The sequence below is a fragment of the Tachypleus tridentatus genome, chromosome 13 (genome assembly GCF_004210375.1).
Source record: "Tachypleus tridentatus isolate NWPU-2018 chromosome 13, ASM421037v1, whole genome shotgun sequence".
Lineage (NCBI taxonomy): Eukaryota > Metazoa > Arthropoda > Merostomata > Xiphosura > Limulidae > Tachypleus > Tachypleus tridentatus.
This window is the reverse complement of record NC_134837.1, coordinates 146,813,378-146,837,682: the sequence shown is the minus strand read 5'-3', so window position 1 is coordinate 146,837,682 and position 24,305 is coordinate 146,813,378. Positions and strand designations below refer to the sequence as shown.

General features: G+C 33.2%; 1 protein-coding gene across 9 annotated transcripts in view; it reads right to left on the bottom strand.

The window, feature by feature from the left end:
* The window catches only part of LOC143239905 (uncharacterized), a 73,275-nt gene that overhangs the window by 4,541 nt on the left and 44,429 nt on the right, over positions 1–24,305 (bottom strand). For 6 of the 9 annotated variants that reach the window (XM_076481530.1, XM_076481528.1, XM_076481531.1 and 3 more), the window contains 5 exons: positions 23,884–24,000; positions 17,004–18,786; positions 15,106–15,884; positions 10,916–11,098; positions 4,895–8,963 (listed from right to left, as the gene is read on the bottom strand). In XM_076481530.1, the coding sequence (XP_076337645.1) occupies positions 8,760–8,963; positions 10,916–11,098; positions 15,106–15,884; positions 17,004–18,786; positions 23,884–24,000 (3,066 nt within the window). In that variant the 3' untranslated portion in view covers positions 4,895–8,759. Of the gene's footprint in view, positions 1–823; positions 933–4,894; positions 8,964–10,915; positions 11,099–11,200; positions 11,511–15,105; positions 15,885–17,003; positions 18,787–23,883; positions 24,001–24,305 lie in introns of those variants that run through there. The other 3 variants (XR_013021436.1, XM_076481533.1, XM_076481534.1) reach the window with 3 other exon arrangements.

The window sequence follows — 24,305 nt, the reverse complement described above, 5'->3', positions numbered from 1 at the left end:
TCGTTGCTTTAAGCTTGCCAACCGGCAATGTAAATGCACTAACCTAACAATTACTAACTGACATAAGATGATATAGATGTTATTATATTTTAATGTTTCAGTGAATTAGAGTAAGTAAAAATACAGCAAACACATGGATTTACAAGAAGAGAAGATAGTGAAGGGGCAACTTCACTAGGAAAAGACACATGTGCGACCTTCAATATTCAGACTCAAACTGTTAATAATTCACCTGTTGTTTCAAACAGAAGATAGAGATTACAGACTGAGGAAATTAAAAGACACCAAGATTTTGTGCAGCATTTACAAGTTTGAAGGCCCTTCGGAGGTGATAGACGAATTGTTTGAAGAATTTGTGGCTTTTACCTGTGGTATTAATGATAGGCCTCGATTCAACAAATTCGGTAAAATAAGAATGCACACGATAAAGAAATGGCGTGGTATCGGTAAGAGACTGAATCCCTTCTACAAAGTAGACAAGTGTCCCCCTTTCCCTCCCTCTAAAAATACCATTAAGCAGCACAAAAAGAAAGTGAACTATCATGTTTATATCTATATTTTTAATTTACCTGCAATTTTTGCAGGAAGATAGTGTTACTACAAACAGGTGATGCTACTAAGGAAATGTTAACATAGTTCGTATTATTAATTAATCAGTAGTATTTTACCTTATTTACTTACCATAGTTCTTAAAGATTCTATAAAGGATGCTTAATTTCATATTTAGCTTTATAATTCACTAATGTTTAAAGGATTACTATTGTTGAGCGGCGTTTTATCTAAAGTTCATTTTACTGCTAAATATAATAAATAACTGACTTACCCTTTTTCCAATCATTTTACTATTGTAGAAATTATAGTGCTATCATATGTCCAGATGGTGTATTTAAATACTGAACGCTGAGATCAGTGACAGCCACGTGTCTCATTTTCTGTAATCAATAAAAATAATGGTTTTACTTATAAAATATAAACGTTGATAAAGTCTTAGTATTGGAGTATCAATAATCAGTTTGTGTAGTGTAATTGAATAGAAAGTATACAACAATTATATTATGTTTGTTTGTTTTTTGAATTTCGTGAAAATCTACACAAGGGCTATCTGCGCTAGCCATCCCTAATTTAGCAGTGTAAGACTAGAGGGAGGGCAGCTAGTCATCACCACCTACCGCCAACTCTTAAGCTTAGCTTTTACCAACCAATAATGGGATGGATCGTACCATTATAACGCCCCCACGGCTGAAAGGGCTAACATGTTTGGTGTGGCGAGAACTCGACCCCACCATCCTCGGATTACGAGTTGAGTGCCTTAACAACCTGGTCAGGCCGGGCCTAATTATATTCCAACTGATACCTCCTGTCAAATATTTAATGCAAATTTAGTGTTTTGTGTTTTTGTGTACTGTGTTTATTGATTTTTAAATTCAATGTATATTGCAAAATAGACTTGGTTAATTCATAACTGATCTCTCTCATGTGGCTGTGAGTGATTTCAACATAGAATATTTGAAAACATCGTCTGAATATACAGCAACACTATTTTTTAGATGTTTCCAAATATGTTATTTTTGAAACATTATAATACAAAGTGTTTAAGATAACTATTAGACTGCAGACCGAACACTACCATTTGAGTGTATAATGAAATCTCATAATTTTTGCACGACTGAGTAGATATTAAAAGTAGAATTGAACAGATCTTTTATTACGAAAAAAATTATTTCAATTTGATTGATACATTGTCGTTCATAAACTATTCGTATTATCTGAGTTTCTTATAGTATAACAAAATTTCTGATTAGTCAACAAATATATACATATGAAAGCTAATATGTTAAATGTGATAATAAAACTCTCTCTCTGTAGGAACAGCAAAAAGTATTATTAAATATAGTTGTTGTTTTGAATTACGCACAAAGCTACTCAATTGACTATCTGTGCTCTGCCCACCACGAATATCGAAACCCGGTTTTTAGAGTTAGAAGTAGCAGACATACCGCTGAGCCACTGTGGGGCGTTAAATATAGAAGCGAAAACTGTAGAACTAATGAATTAGTGATGTGTTTTATATATAACGTGATGGATAATTGTAAACTTTTGAAAAGTAAATTGCTTATGATAATATTTGCCATGTTAAAATGATGTATGATAAATATTGATATGTATAACAGTTTAATAATGTATAATGCTTGTTTTTACAGTAATAGCTTTACTTGTAACATAACTAAATTTAAACATATTCACATTTCGAGACACTCTATGATGAAATCATTATGGCGGCCTAGCATCATACTTTCTGGACAACTTCCAATGCCAACGCCGTCAGGTTCCAGTTCGCGGAACTATGACTTTATTACCTCCATCCCATCCTACCATATTGCCAGAGGTCGACAACAGATAGCGTCTGGCAACAGGATAACTATCGTGGCCTTTATCAAAGCAGCATGGGGAATATCTTGGTTCTCATTTACAGCAATGCAATTTATTAGCTCCATATACAAGAGTTTCGATTTACAAGTTGCCATCAAAGTCTTGCTTCTCACTACAGCATGCAAGGTGCTTTGTGTTTCTGTACAAATGTTGATGCAGCGATGGAAGGATTAGGTGTTAAACATCATCGTCAAGAATGGAGAATTTTTATTGCATCTTCTAAAATTAGACTGAAAGTTGTACTTTTGCACAATGGAAACACTAAGCCGTCAATTACTATTCCTTATGCTGTAGACACGAAAGAAACTTTATTAAAGCGAACATATTATATTTTAGGTTATCAAATATTATTACTATAAATGTAACATATTTGGTGACCTAAAGGTTTATTGTACTCCTTCTAGGTTTGCAGAAAGGGAATACCAAACATGTTGCTTTTGTGTCTTTGGGACACCTGAGAAAATAAAAATTACCTCAAAAAGAAGGAATTGCCAGCAAGAGAGAATTACATTCCAGGGAAACAGAATATCAAATATCAACCTTCAGTGAATCCTCAAAATGTGTTTCTGTCTCCATTTCATATTAAACTGGGACTCATGAAGTAATTGTTAAAGCAATAAACAGAGGTAGCAATTGTTTCAGATATGTGTCTGACAAGTTTCCAAAAATCAGTATATTACAGATTTGGGAAGTGTTGATGGATAATATTATTGAAATGGTACTCAATAAAAAAGAACTTGTTGCTCTGAAACTCGTTCCAACAGGTTGTCATAATTATTTTTTAGGAAAGAACAAAAATAAAAACAATTTTGTGATGAATGATGATACACCAGAACTACAGGAAAATAGTGTCTAGGATGTTATTAAAGATGTACTTTTTACAATCCCATTTAGACTACTTTCCAAATGATTTAGGTACAGTGAGCGATGAATGTGGTGGTCGCTTTCACCCAGGTATTCCTACAATAGAATGGCGATAGACATTTTGTAATAAAAAATACAAATTAAAATCACGATGAATGTTTTGAACGTAGGGTGAATAATATATTTTCAGTATATTATCTTACTATACTTACTGGTTTTCTAAAACTAGTATTGCTATTATCTATTGTTTTTTAATATTTTTAAAATCATTTTTCAATCGATAGATAAAGTTATTATAGAAAAAAAGATGTTATTCTCACGATATATAAGAAGAATTTGAATAATTGTTTGATTGTTTGAAATTAAGCACAAAGCTACACAATGGGCTATCTATGCTCTGTCCACTACGAGTATCGAAACACGGCTTTTAGCAGTTTGAGTCCTCAGACATACCGCTGTGCCACTAAGAGCGAATTTGAATAAATCTATCATAATTCGAAAACTAGAGGGATCAGTAATTTTTAACATGATTTTTTTAAACCAGAATCATCAAATTACTCAGTAACAGTTGCATTTTTTCTAGTAGCATAGAATTTTGTTGTTGTTGTTTTTTTCTTGTGCTATTAGAAAAAAACATTTCTTTTGTCAGAGAACTGACGTATTTAATTGAATATTTTTGTTTTTATTAATCTTTATTTGCTCTGTATACAGTTTATTTATGGGCAAAAAGAGTCTTGCCTTCGTCTTCGTGCTGTAAATTGCACTTTCGTCTATCGCTGGATTAGTAGAGGTTTGTAAATTTGCAGTATTTACGTCTTAAAATAATGAAAAAAAATCAGCCAAATTATCAGTTTGATTTCAAGTCAAATACAATAGTATGCACAATTCAAACTGATATTTTCACACCTTAAACTGTCTTTCCTAATATTTGGATTTCTACATTGAAGTGAATCGGCTTTCATTCTTCAAACCTGACCCGACATGGCCAGGTGGTTAGGGTGCTCAACTCATAATCTGAGAGTTGAGTGTTCGAATCCCGGTCATACCAAACATGCCTGTCCTTTCAGCCATGGAGGCGTTATAATGTTACAGTCAATTCCACTATTCGTTGGTAAAAAGAGTAGCCCAAGAGTTGGCGGTGGGTGGTGGTGACTAGTTGTCTTCCCTTTCGTTTTATACTGCTAAATAATGGACAGTTAGCGCAGATAGTCCTCGTGTAGCTTTGCGGAAAATTAAAAAATAAACAAACAAATTCTTCAACCCGCTATAACTTACTGTCAATTAGATTATACCGTTCCTTCCATCATTATGTTTGTTAATTACATGGTGTAAATCTCAACTTATAAATTTACAAATATGAGCCAATCTTATTCCTCCAATTATAATTGAACAGGTTAAAACAAGTACAGTAGAACTGAATAAAAGCAGGGAAAACAAAAAGTGATGTTATTTTATTCTGCTTATCACATAATTTGAAATTATTCTCTATAAATCTACACAAGAAATTAATACATACTAGAAATTCTGAATTTAGTATTTTTTTTTAATTCTTTATGTTAGACTACTTTGATAAAAATAACTGTAAACACAAAAGACCTAATCGTGGTTCTTCTGCATGTCTTTAATAGAAAGATTCCATAGTTGTACAGCACTTACAATCGAAGGTATACATAATCAAGTAATTCTGATATATGTTTGAAACTATCCTCAAAGTACTTTCTTAAAATATATAGTGTAACGATAAAAACAGTGCTCTTATCCAACATGGTAGACAGAAAATAAAATATTTTTATAACAACTATAAGTTAAAACGTTTACAATATTAAATTCTACAAGTTTGCTAATTTTGTTAAATACTCCACAATGTACTTTCTAGATCTATGAAAATAAACATTGTTTTTTCTTCTTATTTTTATGAAGAATAATATAAAACATTAATTATATTTTATCTTATATTTAAACATGACACTTTATGACACCAATCATTTTAACTTATTGTACAAAATAATCTCCTTTTATCTGATTTCTTTTGTTTAGTTGCGTAATACTTGGTGCATTGTTTTTCGAAAATAACATTTATAAAAATTTGATAAAAAGATCGAAGAAGTGATTGTTATAGAAGGTTTACCATTAAAATCTTTCTAAACTTTCAGGACATGGAAGACTTATAGAATTGTGTTTAACGATACATGCAATACATAAATTTTTCTTTTAGATAAAAAAACAACAATTAACAATGATAAAACCACAGTGCTAAATTCAGGAGCGTAGATGTTTTACACCCGATGGGAGGATGATTTTTGTGGACTGTTCAATTTGCAAATTGGTAATCTCTGATTACGTGAACCTGAAAGCTGTAAACATGCAGTCACAGAGTAATCTTGTTGCTACGATACTTGCATGTATTCTTAGGCCTATTGATTGATACTTACGAACTATCGCTTAGATCGAAAAGCTTAGAAGCACGCCTTTATAAAAGATGTACATTTCGGCTACTGAAAAAGCCTACACCTAGGCCTAATTATGTATTTCGATTGGTAAGAACACGAGAATCACAAGAACAAACACACAATTTGTAGGCCTGTGATGAAATAAAACAATTCAACAGACCAAACTGTAGGGGGGATGATTGTATGCACCATACCTCTCACCTAAAATGAAGGAGGGGATGTATACACTCCATCCCCCCCAGGACCTACGCCCCTGGAGCCTAAATTCTATTAACATATTAAAATTATATATTAAATTTCAATTAGTTTATCTATAAAACAAAAAAAATTATTAAAGGTAAAACAACTCTAGGTTGTACCTAATTCTCATATTAGTATAAGATAAAATATGAAAAGGTCATTAGAGTGAAATCATCTCATGTATCATTCAATTTACAACTAAAAGGCACATATAAATTACAAAAAAAATGCTATCATGGTATGACTATTAACCTTAAAACAGTGGATCTGCTCATTAAATTATTATTAAAAATAATTTGAAACATTTATTAAACATCGTTTTTTTCTCAAGCTGATTTTCTCTCTCTGGGAAAACACATTTAAGAAATATTCTTCAAATCATTTTGTGTTTGACAAAACACACTCAAAGATAATAATACGTAGTGCCTTATACATGTATGTGCATTGTTTAGGAGACTGTAACTCTTACAACGGCCTCTTGTATCACATGAATAAATAAGTTTGACCTAATTTTTTTCATAACAACGATTATTACGAAACTCCCGAGTCTTTTTATATAACGCAGTAAAAATGTATCAAAATTTGCAATAATTAAATTAAAACTCTTCACTAATAAAATGCTTAAACAATGAAATGATTAAACATTAAATATAAATCGAAATAAGACATCATTTTGTGTTCTGAGTAGATTTCTCCTTATTACATTTCAATGTTCGTGATGAATAAAAGATTTTCTAAAGAATGATAAGTGTGACCAGTCATCAAAAGATCCATTGTTAATCCTGACATTTAATTTTGTCAAAGCTGGTACAACGAAACGTTGTGATTAGATATACATATATATTGATGTTTTATTTTTAAGTATTTAAGATCTTCTTTGGCTTTTTAGAATATTTCACAAGAGTAAATTCTTCTAAAGGCGTTTATTATTAATATTTTTTTTCAGTATAAAAGTACAAAAGTTTAGCCTTTCGATTATAACATGTTTTCTTCACAAACCATTTTGAAATAAACGAATTTCCTTAACATTCACACTACTGTTTAATCAAAGCCTTTTCTTGTAATAGACAGCTGAGGTAACTCTCTCGACACGGACTCGGTCGGACAACTATTTAGCTATCCTATAATAATTGTCCCCCGCTGGGACAGCGGTAAGTCTTTGGAATTTACAACTTTAAAATCAGAGATTCGATTCCCTTCAGAGGACACAGTAGATAGCCCACTGTGGCTTTGCTATAAGAAAAACACTCACACCTAAAATAATTTTAGACAAGAGGGAACCCTCAATACCTGCGGCACATGAAATTATTTTAGACAGCATTAAATTAACGTGTGATATCTTTGTTTCTCTTTTTTATTAGCTATATTTTTGTGCATCAGAATACCAAGCAAGGGGCGTGTGTATACAGTATTCAAGTTTATTACTCACCAGGATCTATACCAGTCTTCCCTCAAATTAAGATTATTTTGGCAAAATTATAGTAAATTAATTTACAAGACCTTGAGCGTGGTCAAATACAACAATCGAAAGGACTTGATTTCCTGAGTCCAAAACTATATTTAGATCTCATACCAGTCAAGAAATGACAGAGTTATGAGCTAAAAGTTTGTACTTGAAAGAACAACAACAAAAGACTCAGACTCGTTGTATGAGTCACTCAGCCGCGACTAATTAATGTTTGAGTCCTGTTCTGATTCACTCTTTAAAGTATTGGAGCACGGCAGATTTAGAAAGTTAAAAACGCGACAGGATGAGAAAAAATAAGGCACGAAATTTATTCTTAAGATAATTGAAAATGACATATTTTATTCCTATTAACATAAATCATGTTAATTAATAAGTATTTTTATTTATGTTTTTGTGGTTTCGCCTCCCAATGGTACAGCAGTATGTCTGTGGACTCACACTTCTAGAAATCGGGTTTCGATATCCGTGTAGCTTTGTGCTTAATTTCAAGTAACCAATCAATCAATTTTGTTGTTTGAAATTTCGTTTGGTTTAAGTGTGACTTTTTTGATACGTAATAAAGATTACGCAGAAAATCACGTATAAACATACTTTTCACAGAGAATATCATTTACATATCTTGTTAAAAGCCCCCTAGTAGCACTGTGGTATGTTTGTTGACTTACAACGCTAGATACTGGGTGTCAATACCGTGTTGGATAACGCACCGATAGCCCATTGTGTAGCCTTGTGTTTAACTACAAACAGACAACAAATCTCTTTATTAGAATCCAACATGATAGTAAATTTAACTTTAAACGTTTCTATAAAAATTGTCACGATTTTTATAAAAGAACAGCATTATGTTTAGTAACAATCATACTGCACGTATCCAGTAAAAATCCTACATTTTGTGATACATTTTTCATACGGTGTAATGTTCTGTTAATACACCTTCCACCAGTTCTGAATAGTATAATAAATAGTATAATAATAGTATAATTATACACATGTATAATAAAGCGTCTGAGGCACATTAAATAAAAGTAGCTGTCAGTCTGTTCCTTATTTTCAATAATGTGAGATAACATCAGTTTCTATGGCTTTCAACTTAAATAAATATGTTCATAAACGTAGAACAATATCATTCTATTCGATTTCGGGCTCTCCCTTTCTTTTTTTAATATTCCTTACTATATAATAAAGAAAACACTTACTATTTAATTTTATCTATTTCATAAAGATGAATTTTCAAGGCCTTTCCTTTCTTAAAGATGCTATCTATGAAATAAGATGCATGGTTATTTATAATATTTTATATTCTCTTGTTAATCCAGTGAGTCTTCGCTCCTAAAAGAGTCTTCCCCTAAAAGTTGTTGAAATAATGAAGATTCTAATTCCATGGTTGTTCTCTCTGGATTTTGTGCCTTATAAAAAGTAGATAAGCGATTTCTGCAGTACCTTAAGAGTTCACATGCAACGTCTCCGACACTCCATCTTCGCTGCTGAGCTAATCTATACACTTGGGCAATCTGTAAGAAAAAGAGAGTAAACTATCCTGACCGTAAAATATTAGTTGTTCAGTGAAATCAGTTTAACTAAACCTACGAATTTAACCGGAACTCAGATCATACAGAAAAAGTCGTTGATAATACAAGGTTCTTAGGGGAACGGCTCGGCATGGCCAGGTGGGTTAAGGGGTTCGACTCGTAATCCGAGGGTCGCGGGTTCGAATCCCGGTCGCACCAAATATGTTCGCCTATTCAGTCGTGGGGGCCTTATAATGTGACGGTCAATCCCACTATTCGTTGGTAAAAAAGTAGCCCAAGAGTTGGCGGTGGGCGGTGATGACTAGCTGATTTCCCTCTAGTCTTGCACTGATAAATTAGGGACGGCTAGCACAGATAGCCCTCGAGTAGCTTTGCGCGAATTAAAAAAACAACAAACTAAACTAACTGGTCAAAATTACTATCAAAACTGTTGAATTATGACTGCTATAAATATTATCATTTGTTCATTGAAACAGAACTTGAAATATTGGATGCTATAATTTTTTCCCTCATGTTAATCTTGTACATTCTTAACTATAAAACAAGGAGAATAAAGCATTACAATGCGTTTCTTTGGATTATTTGTCACGCCTTTGAGTAAAATGGGCTACGTTTAAAATTGCATTATCCATAAAGCCGTAATAAATAAAGTCGTGGGTTCGAATCCTCGTTCCATAAACATGTTAACCCTTTCTGCCGTGGAGGCGTTATAAGGTGACGTTCAATCCCTCTATTTGTTGGTAGAAAAGTAGCCTAAGAGTTGGCGGTGGGTAGTGGTAACTAACTGCCTTCCTTCCTGTCTTACACAACTAAATTAGGGACGGTTAGCGCAGAGAGCCTTCGTGTAGCTTTACGCGAAATTCAAAAACAAGCAAACATAATAAATACTTACACCTTCGTGCAAACTAATTGAAACAAGATGGAAAATTACGATTTTTTCGATTTTTTGCGTTTTATTTCTGAGAATCCAAATATTACTCACAAATTAATACATGACATGATCGTCTTTATTTTTCAGAAGATCATTAATCCGCTTTGGCATCGAGTCCACGAGTTGACTGCAATCTTTACTAATTTTTGGATTGCGGTAACACACCTCAATTATGGACTCAATTAGCTTATCTTTCGTAGTACAGTCTTTTCCCCCAAAGTCTTTCTTTACAAATCGCCCAAAGATTTTCAATAGGATTTAAGTCCGGAGAGTTTCCGGTCTAGTCCAGCACCTTTATTCGCGTTGTAGTCATAAAATTCTTCACAAGTTTCAATGTGTGGTACGGAGCCAGATCTTGCTGAAAAATGCCAGATCCATCTGGAAATCTCTTTTTCAATTCTGGAACGACTCTTCTCTGCAAAACTTCGATGTACTGTGGTCCTCGCAACACACCTTCTACGATATATAAGTCTCAGACGCCATAGTAGCTGAAAAAGCCCCAAAACATCTTCTTCAAGGGATGTTTTACGAACTAATTGATGTGAGATTTTCGAAGTTTCTCACCTGGAGATCTGCGAACATGCAGACTTCTTTTACCCTATACGAAGAAATGAGTCTCATCACTGAATAACACTTTCCTCCATTGTTCTTGCGTCCAGTTCTTGTATTTCAGACCTCATTGATACCGTTTTTTCTTCATTGAGTTGGTAAGAAGTTTTTTTTGACTGGTCTCCTTGCCCTTCTAACGCAATTTCAAATGACGTAATATTTCTCAAAATTTCGTCATATATCCCAGAAATAGATCGATCGTACTGCAAAACATAGCTAATTACGCCGTCTGTGTGAAAAAAAAAATGATTATTAAAGGAAATCAGCGGGTCCAGCGAGCCTACACCGGCCGCCATGCTGAAAATATTGTAAAATGACCATTTGTTTCAATTAATTTGCACAAGGGTGTATGTACGTAGTGCTTTAATTATTATAGAAATAATATTTAACTAACCTGAGCTAGCCGTGGTTCTCCAGCTGTATATACAACCAGAGAAGGTAATCCTCCTCTACTCGCTGCCAGCCAAAGGATTATCATTTTTAACTGGGGATCTCCTCCCTTTCTTCCTATCCCCCATAGTCCAGTTGCTGCTGGGCGGACCCCTTCTGCTGTTGGCAATAGGAACCTTGATAAGGGCTATATTTAAAGAGATAGAATAACCATATTCTAAGAAACGTTTTTGTCATGGAAAAATCACAAAAAAAAGACGAAAAAGAAAACAACTGTAATCTTAATAGTCAAGCAAGTACTCAACCAGTCTCCTGGGAACTCTTGGTTGATTTTGTTCTCCAGGTCAGATTTGGTTAGTGGTTAGTATGGCAGGCCTGTGAATATGGGAGTTCATAATTCGCACCCTATTGTTGTGTAAACAGTCTTCATTCTCTGGAGGCAAATTTACGTTAAAAGATTGAAAATAAAGTTCCATTTTTTTGGTCATACAAGAGTTAGCGGCGGATGACGTCTACTGTCTGCATTCCCTGTAGTCAAATAACTCCAAATTAAGGATGATTTTGCGCGGGTAGCTCAAGCGTAGATTTGCGTGAAAGTTCTAAAAATAAATACAATTGAATTATATTTTATTGCGATCATATACAATTACTTGGAACTTATTACGGTTACAACAACTTTCCTTGGTCTATTAATTAAACAATGATATTAACAGAAATTAAGAAGGTAATAATTCAGTAGAAAAGTAGCGGAAATAGGTATCTAGAAATAAAAAGTAATAAATCCGTTAAGAAATCAGTTAGTCTTCCAAGAAAAAATCGTATCTACCACACTAAAAATATTTTTAACAACTGAGGTAAAAACTTTGGAACTGGGCAGTAAATTCAGTTAATACTTGAGGTTTTTTTCAGCTAGTGTAATTTAGAATAATTTGTCATTATAATATGTCTGATGGATTACAACTGTATATGACGTAAAAGTTTCGTAAATATTGCTCCATTGAAAAGTATTTTGTGCATCTGAGCAAGACACAAATTTTCAATTAGTCTGATTCTCTGGTAGGCTTGAGAACTTACAACGCTAATTTAGGTTTGATTCCACACGATAGAAAGAGTGCAATAGCCTATTGTGTAGTTTACCCTAAAATTAATAGCAATAGCCTGAGCAACTGAAAAGAAGGACTATTCATGAACTCTCCCATCTTAAGTATATAATTTTGTTTGTAATTAAGCGCAAATCTGCACGTAAGAGTATGTGTGCTCTAACCACTACAGGCATCGAAATCTGGTTGCTAGTGTTATAAGTCTGCAGACATACTACTCTGCCACTGAGGAGTTTATTATAGTATTTAGATTAATGAAATGTGTTTTATAATAAACTATTTCACTTGGAATAAACACTCCATTCTTTAATACGAATCATAACAAATCATAAATAAACTGCATTGTTCATGTTACTAAGTTGTAAATATATTTGCCATTAAAACTTATATTGTCTAGTTAAATTAGTTTGAACAAAATGCATTAATTTTAAAATTGTGAGTAGAAATGAGCAATACTCCGGACAGGAAAATGCATATATTTTCAATTATTTCCTTTATCTACACATTTCTTTATGAAAGAATAAAATTTATTAAACTATATTTATAAATTGTATCAAACGTCTGTTCAATTTCATTTTACTGTTTAAATACAAAATTAATGTGATTATTGATACTGCTACAAGCGATATTTAAGTGAAAAGACATCATAAACTTGCGACTTTAGTCTTCATAAAAGATATTTTTCTTTTAATAATCGACTTTTCATAATTCAGCTACGCATGTTTCAAAACTATTATTAATTTTTTCTATCATGTACGAATTTTCTTATAAATCGGGAAGAAAACTTTTACTTTGTTTCTTTATCCAGTGCTGATTTCATGCTCTGCTGTTCCATTTACACAAAAAACATGAAAACAATACATAACCGTATTGTTGACCCAAAAACCTACACAGGGCTTTTAAGGTTTCACAGAGTAGCCAACTATGTTTTTTATATTACACTTTCTTAAGAAAAAATTCCAAGATGTTTGTACGTTTTCTTCAAGTAAACTGAATGAACAATAGGAACAGGTGCATGTATGTTACCGCTGTGAAGAAGAACACCTTTTAGACTTCTTTTGGAAGAAACAATGAACAATCGCCATTCACTTGGTTCATAGACAGAAGCTCATAACATTGGTATTAATTCAGCAACATTGTTGCAAAAAACAGCAAATCTTCTTGCAAAAAGTATGGCATAAGCTCTTCCTCACGATTTCTGTAGCAGTAAAATAATGCCCCTGGAGAAAGTAAGTTCTTAGCGGAGGTCTGGACCCCTAAAATCTCTGAAGAATCCTTTGAAAGGCCCAAATCTCTCACTAAATCATTAAGCTCACCTTATGTGAAAAGATGTGGTTCACTAAACGTTTCAAGTTGAAAACATTCTCTATCATCATTTATATTGACATCAGATGAAATTGTATCAAGAATCTCCGGTGGAATAGGTACATATATGTCAGTCCATTAGCAAAAGGTATTACTGCAGATTAAAGGTTCGGATAAGAAATTTCCTTTTCAACTCGAGTGTTTATTACATGAGCAAATATAGCAGTTATATTCGTGGTTTATAAATTCACGCCAGACCATTTAAATTCCAAAAGGCAAAGACTTTTTCTTACTTTTCGTACACTGTTTCAACTCTTCAACATAAATGGTGCAAACTTTGTGTGCAGCCCATAATTTTTCTTGGGCACCAAGATCTAGCCCAAAGCGCCTGTAATACGTTTTTTGACGAATTCTGTAATGTTCGCCTTTGTTTATTTACAACAGTCTTACCACAAATATATATGTTTAGGTTATTTACAAAACTTCTTGTTGCCATCGCGACGAATAAGTAATATTGAAAAAATAATAATGTCAAAGTACACGTACAAACAAATACCATCCAGAAATGACATGTCATGCGGCCTGTTAACTGTTTATATACTAGCGGTGTGTTTGTCGTAGATTCTAAAATTATCAGTAAGACTCTCGTGTATCGATTTAGTTACAGAAATTTATAGCCAGTGAGAGTTAATGTTTTAAGCATAACAAAATGAAATCCGAATTCAGTTAAAATGATTCACTTATGAAAAATTACGTATGGCGCTTAGTAAAAAATCTGTAAGCGCTAGAAAAAAATGAATATCGTATTCGGATTCAGCGAACTGTACAACTTGTAAAAGTTTCAAGACAATAAAAACCATCGCAGGTCTACGTAATCGGACCTAGCATGACATGATGATTAGGTGACTCAACTAGAAACCTGTGGGTTTGAATTCCCATCCCACCAAACATGCTCGTCCTTTCAGCAATGAGGACATTATAATGTGATGGCCAAATTCACTATTCATTGGTAAAAGAGTAGCTCAAGAGTTGGCAGTGGGTGGTGATGACTAGCTGCCTTCTCTCTAGTCTTTCATTGATAAATTAGGGGCAGCTAACGTAGATAGCCCTTGAGTAGTTTTGCGTGAAATTAGAAAACAAACAAACAAACAAACAAACAAACAAAATAAACAAACACAAGGCTCTTTTTAGGATTATTTCATTTCCAATGAAAAAGATTTTACAAAATGTATTCTATACACTTTCATGGAAATATGTATGCTTTAAATGAATAAAAATTAGTTGTGAATGTGACAAGGTAATTCTATACTTATAACACTTGATAAAATATTTGTGTTCCGCCTAATTCTCTCTGATTTTATTTCTTTAATAATCTCTAAATTTTTGCCAAGCTGAAGAATACAGCAGAGTTTTATTTTGTTTGTTGTTGTTGAGCTCAAAGCTTTACAAAAGCTATCTGTGCTCTATCCACCGCAAGTATCGAAATTGAATTCCAGTGTTGTAATCCTTTGGACCTACCTTTGAGGCACCTGTGAGGCGCCAATTTTAAACTTAGCGCTTATTACAAACCACAAACTTCTATGAGTTCAAAAACTATGAACAAATAAACAAATAAAGAGAGTTTCTAACCTGTTGCTTTATTTAAAGGGCATCTGAAAATATTGTTAATTTTAAGTATTATGTTATATAAAGTAATAAAAACAAAATAATATTTCATTCCTTTTTTACTTTAATTAAAACCATCCAAAAGGTTTCGTGGAAAACAAATTCTTTACAGTTTTCAACTTACGGCTTCTTTATCTTCGAGATATTGCTCTTCAAAAGAAGTACTTTCAATGGACGAACAAACACTAGAAGGCCTCGAATCGGCTGATTCATCCTCACCACTAGCTAGATTTTCTTCAGAACTCCGCAAAGACGATTCTCCACTTCCACTATCTGCTGTTGCCCACCGCCAAAGGTCTTCTTTACTAGATGAGTAAAAACGCTCCTTTCTACTCAATTCTTCGTTGGAACCCCTCCTGAGTCTAAATCGAGCCTTGTAAGGCACTGGAAGACAAGGATTCACACCATCATAAGAATAAGCCTTTAAGTTACCGTCTCCTGTTGTCATGATTAAGTTTCGTCCTCTCGAGGATGATTTAAGTGAATCCGGTGGGATCTGTAGTTTTGGAAATAATACTGTTGATTCTGTAAGGGCAAATTTTAAGAGAGATGGCTCTGAGCTAGAAGGTCTAATTGGTAACGCCGAAAATGCAAAGAAGCCTAAATCTGGATCTTCCAAAATGTCTTCCATATCGCTACTTCCACTTGAACTTAACCTAGAACTACGTGTACTGCGACGAGATAATCCTCGGTGGCGTCGACGTATTCTTTTTCGAAAGTCCTCGTAGCGTTCGTGTTGACTAAGGTTTTGAAGTAAATCTTCTTCACTACCATCTAAAACAAAACCAGTAGAGTCATCTCTGGAAAATCGAACGTCCCCATCTTTTGAAGACCAATATGACAGAAATGGTTTCGTGTTGGTCTCCTGATGCTGTAGTCGAGCGTAAGAAAAACGGCTAGAGTCTTGAAAACACGAAAATAGCTTGTGTATACATACCATAGTTAATATGAGTACAGATGTAAATAAAAAACTTATTAGCAAGTTATATTGTTTAATACTAACCAACTTTAAAACTTACTTGAGATCAAAGAAGGCAAATTTTATCAAAATTGACACTACAGCAAACAATAAATTAATTATTTAAGCAACGACAAATAAAAATGCAGACTATAATTTCACATCCAATAATTCTTTATTTATATCCTAAGATTTTGTTTTTCAGAATTTAAGTGTGGTTAAGAACATTGAAGTTTATAGAAGAAATAATAATAGCATAGTTTTGATATTTGTTTTTAATAAATTTAACTTTTATTTTTCTCAGTAAAACTGTAGTCACTATAGTTTAATATTTAGTCGAAACACCTAAAATTACTGGTCCTTTGCATTAGAAAAATAAACAATAAAAATAATATTTGAAAACCTCAGTCGTTTAAATGTATATATACATCTATTATTTTACAAAACTACAACAAAAGAGGAGAGACATAAAAATGCGCCATTAAACTAAATAGTCATTGTATAGATATATAATTTGCTTCAAGATTTAACGCTTATTTATATCTGTGTATGTTTTTACTCATTTATATTTATGTATATTCGCATTTATTTCATACTTCTTTATTTTTCTCTATCATTATTATTTATATCTAATACACACTTTTAATATTCTGTTTTGTTTTCTTTCACTTTATTTTAACTGTTTCTTTAAGTCAAGCTTTCAGAATTTACTACCCTTACCAACTATTATTCCAACTGCAAATATTTTTAATAAAAGACACAATTTCTTGCCAGATATCGTGAGAAAAAAGTAAAATAAGAACAAAATACATTCATTATTTGTAGCTCTTTTTATTTATTAGAAATTATATTTTAGTTGTACACCAAGAAAACATACATTAATTACACATTCAAATGTTATAGTCGTCACCCAAATGTTGATAAAACTGTTTTTCATAAACATATTCTATGTCAAAATACAGGTGTTTTGGATTGTATTTATTTTACTGTATAACTATCTATTTTAAAACTTGTTATGCAAATAAAGATATAAGTATGATCAAAAGCTAATTTCTACATTATACCTTCATCAAAGCTTTCTTCTGCAGTAAAATATTCTTCGTCTGCAGAAACCTGAGTCCGATATCCTCGTGGATTCGCCATACTGATCTTTCCACCCCTCTTGTGAGAGCATTGGCGTTTTGTCAGGGCTGCATGAGCTGCTTTCGAGAGTATATCCTCAGGATCTGAAAAATTAAGTGGTCTTTGAAAGGAAGATTGGATCACGTCGTGCATATGATATTGACGATCACCAGCAGAAAAGTTTTGGTTTGTTCCTCGTGAGACTGGGAGAGAAAGAGAAATATTCGATTGCTCTTCCTGAGTTTTTACTTTATTCTTGGGACTTTTAACAGATTTTTTTTCGGATCGTTTCTTTTGTTTGTGATATGGTAACGGTTCATCACTCATTCGCCAATAATTTCCCGATTCAGCTGAATATCTTACTTTTTCGTGATTCGAGATGTCACCGATCACAGGAAACGTTGATGTGACTTCTGTAGACTTAGGAAGTTTTATGGTTACTGTTTGGTCTACTTCACTGGTTACGCTGTAACGTTTTGGTGTAGAATCCACACTGGAAGGGTTTTTGTTCCTAAGGGCATCTATAATCTCACTAATATCCTTCTGAGACATTCCTCCGGGTGACGTACTCTCTTGAAGAAGCTGTCCACGGTTATCAGAAATAGAAACATCCTTCACTTTGGTTGATTCAGGGGAGCCTACAACCTTCGTACAAGGAAAACTGTCTCTTTTTTCAACAGGGATTAGTTGACTAGTCACTTTTACTGTATTTTTATCTGTTTTTGTTACTCGTAAATCTGATTTCTCGAGAACATTTTTATCTCGTGTAATTTCCTCTGAAGGCAAGGAACAATGACTATATGCAGACCCACTGTGTCTTTGGACTAGTTGCATTTCCTCGACCGCTGTGCTTCTGATTCTCCGAGAAACATTTTCTTGTTTAAATACTTCCAATTCTTTCTTTTTAAGATCGTTACTTTTTAAGGTACATTGAGGACTATTTGTTTTTGTAAGGCTAGTAGTGGTATTCTCGTCACTTCTGATTACTGGTTCCATGTTTGAAGTTTTTCTTTGTTCATTCTGTTTGACAAGACGTATAGCCAATGATCCAATATTTCCGCAACTTCTACGTTCAGGGAAAGTACTAACAGACACATCTTGAAGTTGTTTTTCTCGTGTAATTTGAATTTCATGAGGAAATTTTTTATTACGAGCTTTTAAATTTTCCAAGTCCGTATTTAATTTAAATTCTATGTCACTATTTTCAGGATGATCACATTTTTTGATAGGAGATTTTGAGTCCTTATCCATTCGATATTTTTCAGAATATGAATATTCTAATGTCCCAATAGATTTCAGTCCAGAAGAAGGTGGGGTACATTGTTTGGCATCGATCTTTGGAAGTTTTCCTCTTAAAGAAGATCGTTTAAATACCAATTCCGAACTAACGGGATCCGATTTTTTCCTCAAATTAAACACCTGGTGGCGTGAAGAACCATGTGAGGAGTCCGTCAGCCCACTACTTTGACCAGAAGATCGTCGACTAGATGAAAGTGACACATCTATATCAGATTCTATAACCGGACTACCAAATTCATGACAAGTACTTGAACTTGAACTTTGACCTACAGGGGAGAGTCGACGTTGACTTTGTGGTTGCTTCAAGGATACTAAGGCTTTGTTTAGTTCACGTAATAAAAACCTATCTTCATATTGGCAAAAAGGCTGATTAGTAAAATCGTATGCATCCATTAGACAGAAATCAGCTTCCCGCAGAGACGACCCCTGTTGAAAGTAAATAAAAGCGGTATATACAAAGTCTTAAAGAAATTACGGCAAATTATGCTACATGATCAAAATTATATCCGAGATTACATTTTGAGAATACGGATAGTAAATGTTGTTTATATAAAATAAAATATTGATTTTACATGGGATAATTCTAGATTTTTCTTTTCTGTTTCTCACACGATTACTTTCGTGCTAAGTACGTAAACTGTTTTCAAGCCATCAAATGCAAACTTGAAATCGTCATAAAAAATAATTAAAAGATAAGTTTATAGATACACTAAAAATCGAGTTTTGAGTGTTTTTTAATATAAAGATTCTTTAAAGTATTGCTGATCTCACCAATCCACACATTTACATTTATTAATTTTCCGTTGCACAAAATTTTGCTTCCTTAGTTTCAGCTTAAAAAAAATTACGAAATTATGTTCCTTTAACTGCTTCTCAATAACATCCATAAGTGAAACAATATATTTAAAACATAGAGCATTAATAAAATGCATTTCTACAACTTCTCATTAGATTTTAGCAACGCCAAAGCACAACTTCTCGAAATTTGTTCTGTTATATAAGGCTAAATATAATTTTTCAATTAAATACTTATCTTAATCACTAATTACCTAGATCTATTAATTATAAAGCAACCGAATATCTGTTTTTAATATATGGAAACATAATATTTTTGCTGTACCAATGTTTTTAATTATTATAACAATAATGGAAGTATAAACAGTACAACCTAAACGTACAGTTTTGTAATTACTAGCGCTGATATTATCTAACGAGTTTTAATTTATATACTTAGGAAAGTAACATGTGTGTGGGAAGCTTTATAAATTTCATTAAACAATGCAAAAATGAAATCCGGGCAAGAGAGGTATGAATGACGCTACCATTTGCACTATCTACACCCATCCCTTCCTTACGCAAAGGGGTATTTCCTCAAATATCTCTTTTTTGTTTTTGCAAATAATCTGTCATCCCTCAGAACCCTTTCTCAGAGAGCGGTGATTTTAGTGTGTAAATTTCTTTATTTGTTTATAGACACTCGGAGTACCGGTACTGTTACCGTGTTGAGTAGGGTCTTGGGAGCAGTATCAATGAATTTTAATACTTGTCCCTGAAACCCAGATTTTGAAAGCGTTATTAGATCTGGTGCCTCTTTCTAGATAAGCCGATTGTTTTTTGTACTTGGGTTTAACCTTGCAATCTTTGAGACATCCTGCAAAGCCACTAGATTTGTTAAGAACACTAAGTATATTATCTCTTACATGATTAGTCTAAGCAGGTCACATAACTGCTGCAATTACTTTAAATATACAGCAATGTCTTTATATTTTATAAACTTTATGCATTAAAATACAAAATAACACGGACAAAAACGTTTTGTACCCGAAACACTAGTTTTTCCAATAGTAACTATTGAACAATGACGTGCACACATACTATTGCTACTAGAATATCAATACAAAGTCTTAAAATGTCATCAGTTGTTCCATAGAATATTTTAGTTTTGGGTTGGATTGGAGGAGTTTACAAGTGCCATGTTAGAATAACTGTCTTTTCGTCCAACAAGTCTTAAAATATTAATTACGTTTATTTTACTTATAATTTTTGTTGATATTTTTAAATCTAAGTTGTTTTTTTTTAGTATCGTTTCTATTTGCTAACGTCTCTGATAATTGAGAAACATTACACATGCATAGAAAATAGTTATAATATGCGTTTGCAAATCTATTAAGGAAAATATCAGTAATGACTATGAGGAGAATAGAAAATTTATTAGAATCATGATATAGTTCCCACATGTATATTTAGATCATGATATAATTCCCACATGTACATTTATTAATCAAAAACATTTTATATAACAGTTAACAATTAATTTTTCTCATACACAATAGGGGCAGGGATGGCCAGGTGGTTAAGGTCCTCAACTCGCAATCTGAGAGTCACATGTTCGAAACCCCCCTCATACCAACTCTACTCGCCTTTTCAGCTCTGGGAGCATTATAACTCGACGGTCAAAAAGTAGCCTAAGAATTGGCGTGGGTGGTAATGACTAGCTGCCTTCTTTCTAATTTTACACTGCTAAATTAGGAACGGCAAGCACAGATAGCACTCGTGTAACTTTGTGCAAAATAAAAAAACAAATTCATACAAGACACTAAACAGCCAATATATTAAAATTATTTACGTGATTGATCGTTCATCTGCTTGTTTAATCGAAGTTAAGCACACAGTTACACAATGAGCTATCTGTGCTCTGCCCACCACTAATATCGAAACCCGGTTTCTAGCATTGTAAGTCTGCAGACATTCCGCTGTGCCAGCTTTAGTGATTGCAATATAATTTACAAAACATATGAATGTCAGTATTGTCACAGTTCTATAACAACAAGTAGTTTGTCCAATCATACTTTCCTTAGTTATAATCACTGTGTGTAGTAGACAACAGGTTAAAACTCCTGGCAACCTTGTTGAAATTCAGTTGAGATGTGATTATTTGTTGGTGTAATGCTACTTAAAATTTAATCCCTTATGGAAAAGTTAAATAACTTGACTTTCTAAAGCAATATTTTCTCAACCCAAACGAGCCGTTTTTGCATATATATTTCTCTACAAGTGGGTTTTCTCGACATCACTGATTTCTAAAGCAGTGTTGTCTTACTTTCTGATTCTGTTTGTTTGTTTGTTTTTTGAATTTCGCACAAAGCTACTCGAGGGCTATCTGCGCTATTCGTTTCTAATTTAGCAGTGTAGAACTAGATGGAAGGCAGCTAGTCATCACCACCCACCGCCAACTCTTGGGCTACTCTTTTACCAACGAATAATGGATTGACCGTAACATTATAATTTCCCCACGGCTGAAAGGGCGAGCATGTTTGGTACGACTGGGATTCAAACCCGCGACCCTCGGATTACGAGTCGAACGCTTTAACCCACCTGGCCATGACAGGCTAAATTCTGATTATGAAAGCATGAAATGCACAAACGTTTAGCAGTCTGCAGAAAGAAATGGATGCAATGTTGAAACGTATTGATTAAGAAAGAGAAGAAGTAGTTTCAGAAAATTATGCTACAAAACTACTGACTACCAACCGCACTCCGGAAATAGTTACATAGCTTATCTCCAAAATTAACACAATGGTACAACGATTCATTGTAACTAAAATAGAAAAAAATCCATTTAAACTGCAAACAAGATAATTCACATAGATTTATTAAATCTACGGAAAGGTCATAAAGTCAGTTTTGAGAGGCTTATTCTAAAATATTATCACAAAAAGTGAAAAGAAAATCAACTGTCGAAAGCTTTATCACTTTCTAGCACGTGACAAGCGGAAACACACTGTCATGTTGGATGAAGTACAGCTATATTTAAATTCTGTAAAAATTACAAAATTATATGATAGTTTGCACTAAATGCAATTCCAGTTTTTTTAATAAACTTAAAAATGACAGTTTAATCATGACTACTGAGGTCAAACTATGATTATTGACTTCGGTACAATTAAAGAAAACACAATAAATATATCTGTATCATAATTTAATCTAGTTAAAAACTTAAAGCAGAAATCGCAATATACTTCATTACCAGCTCGTCAGTTGAAGTCAGGGCTTAGGATTACATGCCAGTGATTATCAGTAGTGGTAGAAAGTCAGGGCTTAGAATTACATACCAGTGATTATCAGTAGTGGTAGAAAGTCGGGGCTTAGGATTACATACCAGTGATTATCAGTAGTGGTAGAAAGTCAGGGCTTAGGATTACATGCCAGTGATTATCAGTAGTGGTAGAAAGCCAGGGCTTAGGATTACATACCAGTGATTATCAGTAGTGGTTGTTAAGAATAAAAGGATATCTCATTTTTATTCATTTTTTTCATGATTGTCGTGAATAAGAAAGATAAAGATACATTAATGGGATAAGAACTGTCGACTGTACCAGCTTCAAACTTTCTACATCTTAGTATTCTTCCAAATAACTGAAGCTCTCGCACTTTATTCAGGCCATTATGTCCTATTCTTACAAAAAAATACTCTTTTTTACGTAAGTTATACTAAATATTTCTGAAATACCAAGTCATAGCTCAAGAAATATGACCTTCATACGCAGTTTAATATACGTACTTGCCTTTAAGAATTATACTGTGTTCTTTAGATTTCAAAACGTAATAACTCAAAGCTATTATGCATGACAAGGTAGATAAACCACGTAGATTAATATGGGTGGTATACAACTTAAAGTGATCCTATATTATTTTAATATTTACTTAATTGTTTTTTTTTTTTTTTTCTTGAAGGCGAAATCACTGTCTTTGGTCAAAATGTTTTGCCTTAGGATCATCAAACAATTTTCAGATGTACAACTGTTTACTAAGAAAGTAATTGTGAACAGTTACTTTTATCCCATGAAAAATACTAAAAGACTAATGAATTAAACAACTGATCGTGTAATGTATGACGCTAATTAGTTTTATTTATTATGCAGTCTATTGTTTGTTTGGAACTTACAAAAAACATTTTTGTACTAAATCCCGCGTACGTTTGTCGGAATTTAGCCAGGACATGGACCAAAACCCCGAAAAATATGTTTTGTTGCATCTTGATCTCCTATAACTACTAAACCCCAAAATACTCAGAATGGGTATATTCAACTTTTTTAAGTAATGCGTTGGGTGCGTAAAAATTTATGTTTGTCTCAGTTTTCAGCTTGATTGCTGTAAATATAGCCGCATGGGAACAAAATATACACTTTTAAACTCTTTGACCTTTGACCCTATAAAGTCCTAAAATGTATAAATAAAAAAATATATGAAAAATACATCTAATTGTATTACACCAAGGTATAACGCCACCAAGTTTCAAATCATTCCACCAAGAATGGACTCAGCAGATAGCCCGATGTGGCTTTGCTATACGAAAAATGTTTTGTTAAGCTGTTAACGTAGTCTTGATTTATAAATATTAATTTATTTGATACAGAGCACCTTAATTCGGAAATAAAAATGGCAGCAAATTTTGTAACGCTCTAGAAATTCAGTATTACGAAATTAATATATATATATATAACTTTTAGAAGTTAAATTTACCGTTGATTCGTCTACACAGAGAGCTCCTTCAACAACAAGGGCTTCATTATCTGCTAGAGATTCCACAAAACAAAGAGAAACAAGCAGTTCGGGTGAACGACACAGTGAAGAAGCTTCCTAGATAAAAACAGTCTTGGTAAGAACATAGAATAGAACAATTTATGAAAACAAGATATTTCTTTACATGCTGTCTGGTTTAGAGTAAAACTATACTGGACTATATGCTGTGCCTACCGAGAAATAAAATCTCTAGTTTTAGTGTGGTAAGTCCGTAGCTTTACAATTGTCTTACCGGCTTAAAATAAGCGATCTCATTTTTAGTCAGTAGTATAAATATAATAGCCTTGATGTAACACGGTTACTCAAAACTATTAACGGAATATATTGTTCATATATTTAATTTTTTCATAATTTCGTGCATT